Source organism: Solenopsis invicta, chromosome 2 (assembly GCF_016802725.1).
Source record: "Solenopsis invicta isolate M01_SB chromosome 2, UNIL_Sinv_3.0, whole genome shotgun sequence".
NCBI lineage: Eukaryota > Metazoa > Arthropoda > Insecta > Hymenoptera > Formicidae > Solenopsis > Solenopsis invicta.
Genome location: NC_052665.1, coordinates 24,039,473 through 24,041,996, shown reverse-complemented (window position 1 = coordinate 24,041,996; position 2,524 = coordinate 24,039,473). Strand labels below are relative to the sequence as shown.

Below are 2,524 nucleotides of genomic sequence, written 5' to 3'. Positions count from 1 at the left end.
ATAAATACCCTATTCCTCACCTGCACGATTTTACCTCCAATCTGGCAGGAAAAATCATTTTTTCGACATTAGATTTACGTAAAGCTTACCATCATATTCCTGTGACAAAAGCCGACATACCAAAAACAGCCGTGACCACTCCTTTTGGTCTGTACAAATTTGTCTATATGACATTCGGCCTGAGCAATGCAGCTCAATCCTTCCAACGGTATATTCACCGTGCTCTAAAAAATTTAAATTTTGTTTTTGTCTATATAAACGACATTCTAATCGCTTCATCCTCGGCAGAGGAACACAAAGAACATCTCCGTATCGTCTTTCACAGACTCAAAGAATACAAACTGTTCTTAAACCCAGCAAAATGTAGCCTTGGTAAGGAAGAAATAGCTTTCCTAGGACACTGCGTTAATCGTGACGGCATCCGATCAACACCTGAAAAGGTCGCAGCCATTCAAAATATTCCAAAGCCCCGGACTGTAGTCGAATTACGACGTTTTTTACGTCCTTGGAATACTTAATTTTTATAGACGTAGCTTTCCTCATGCGGCTTAAGTGCAAACACCGTTGCACACTTATCTAAAAGACTTACGTAAAAATGATAGGCGCGAAATCGTTTGGACATCTGAGGCCAAAATCGCATTCACAACGGCGAAATTGGATCTAGCAGAGGTTACTCTCGCACCCATCTGCAACCGCAAAAACTCGCCTAGTAACAAACGCCTCAGATTTTTCAATGGAGGCTGTCATTAAACAAAAAATAGCAAAAACTTGGAAGCCTCTATCCTTCTTCTCGAAAAAATTTTCAGTTTTTCAAAAAAATTATAGCGCGTATGATCGCGAATTAACGGCAATATACGGCAATATAACGGCAATAAGCTATCAAATTTTTCCGGCATTTTTTAGAAAGCCATAACTTTACAATCCTAACCGATTACAAACCTTTAGTTTTCGCTTTCTGACAACATTCTGAAAAAGCATCGCCTAGACAATTACGGCAGCTATCGTTCATTGCCCAGTTTACAACTGACATCGAATTCCTCAAGGGATCCGATAATGTGGTAGTCAATAGTCTATCTCGAATCGAAGCACTCCGCCTTCCAGTCGAATTCGAGCTAAATGACCTTGCTGCTCGGCAGAGTGAAGATGACAAACTTAAAAACTTGTCAACTTCAAACTCATCTTCCCTTAAACTAAAAAAAATTATTTGGGGCCTTTCCAACATTGTATTGTAAACTTTCAGGAGAATCTATTTGTCCCTACACTCCATTGTCGCTCCGAAGACAGGTTTTTAATCTATTCCATAACCTCGCGCATCTAAGCGCAAAGGTAACCGACCGTGTCATACGACAACAATACATCTCTCTTTTTTTTTAATAGTTGGGAAACGCCTTTGTGGGTCCCCGGTCCTGTGGGAACAGGAACGCGGGCTATGTGAAACTCTCTGACCTAGAAGTGGCCGGAATACTCACTAAAACCTAACTTTTTCCGGCGTCTGGGCTCGGGACGGATCACGGGATCAAACAGCATGCACCGCGAGATAACAATACATCTGACCCAACCTCCATCGGGACGTTGCCAAGTGAGCTGGAAACTGTATTGAATGCCAACAGTCCAAAATATCGCGGCACGTTAAGCAAGCGCCTGCTTCCTTTACTACGCCAGACGGACGTTTTGACCATGTCTATATGAACATTATTAGTCCCTTACAGCTAATCAACGGCTAGCGATATTGCCTCACGTTGATTGACAGATTTTCGCTGGCCAAAGGCGATTCCTATCACAGACATCGCAGCCAAAACTGTAGCTAAAACATTTTACGACCATTGGGTCACGCGATTCAGCGCTCCTAAGATCTTAACCACGGATCAAGGAGTACAGTTTGAATCACAATTTTTTGCAGCTCTCTTATCCCTAATAGGCTGCAAACAAATTCGCACTACTGCCTACCATCCAGCATCTAATGGGATGATCGAACGCTGGCACCGTTCATTGAAGGCAGCCTCAATGTGCCACAATACACCAGACTGGGTCGGTACGCTGCCCACGGTCCTCCTTGGCTTACGATCACATGTCCGTTTAGACACCAAGGCCTCCCCAGCCGAATACATCTACGGCACTACAATACGATTACCAGGAGAGTTCTTCCTTCAAGAAGATTTCGAATCAGATCCCCAAATCTTTGTTGATGGTTTTAGAACATACATGCGTCAGGTCAAACTAGTTCCGGTACATCACTACAAAAAACGTGCATTTATCTTCAAAGAATTGGCTTCTGCTCTCACGTCTTCTTACGCAATGATACTGTAAAAGAACCTTTAGAACGGCCATACATAGGTCCCTTCAAAGTATTGCAGAAATTTTCTGACAAAGTATACTCTATTGAGATAAATAATAAGCCTATTAGCGTGACAATAGAACGTCTGAAACCCGCGCATTTTATCGCAACCGACTTAAATACGGCTCAAGAAATTAATATTTCTTCTACGGCAGCTCAAACAACTAAACAATCCCCTTCGTTAGAAAT

At 42.4% G+C, this 2,524-nt stretch overlaps 1 protein-coding gene across 1 annotated transcript; it reads left to right on the top strand.

Moving 5' to 3' along the window:
- The first annotated feature begins 1,525 nt into the window (after nucleotides 1-1,525).
- LOC105200090 lies at nucleotides 1,526-2,307 on the top strand. The gene is made up of 2 exons (XM_039446188.1): nucleotides 1,526-1,579; nucleotides 1,768-2,307. The coding sequence occupies exons 1-2, from the start codon at nucleotides 1,526-1,528 to the stop codon at nucleotides 2,305-2,307; spliced, it is 594 nt and encodes a 197-aa protein (XP_039302122.1).
- The last annotated feature ends 217 nt before the right edge of the window (nucleotides 2,308-2,524 follow it).

Bases quoted from the DNA above. Each gene is read 5' to 3' on its own strand.
- LOC105200090 (XM_039446188.1), top strand. From the start codon at position 1,526: ATGCACCGCGAGATAACAATACATCTGACCCAACCTCCATCGGGACGT. The intron at 1,580-1,767 runs GTGAGCTGGAAA...CGCTGGCCAAAG, and splicing joins CTCCATCGGGACGTTGCCAA to GCGATTCCTATCACAGACAT.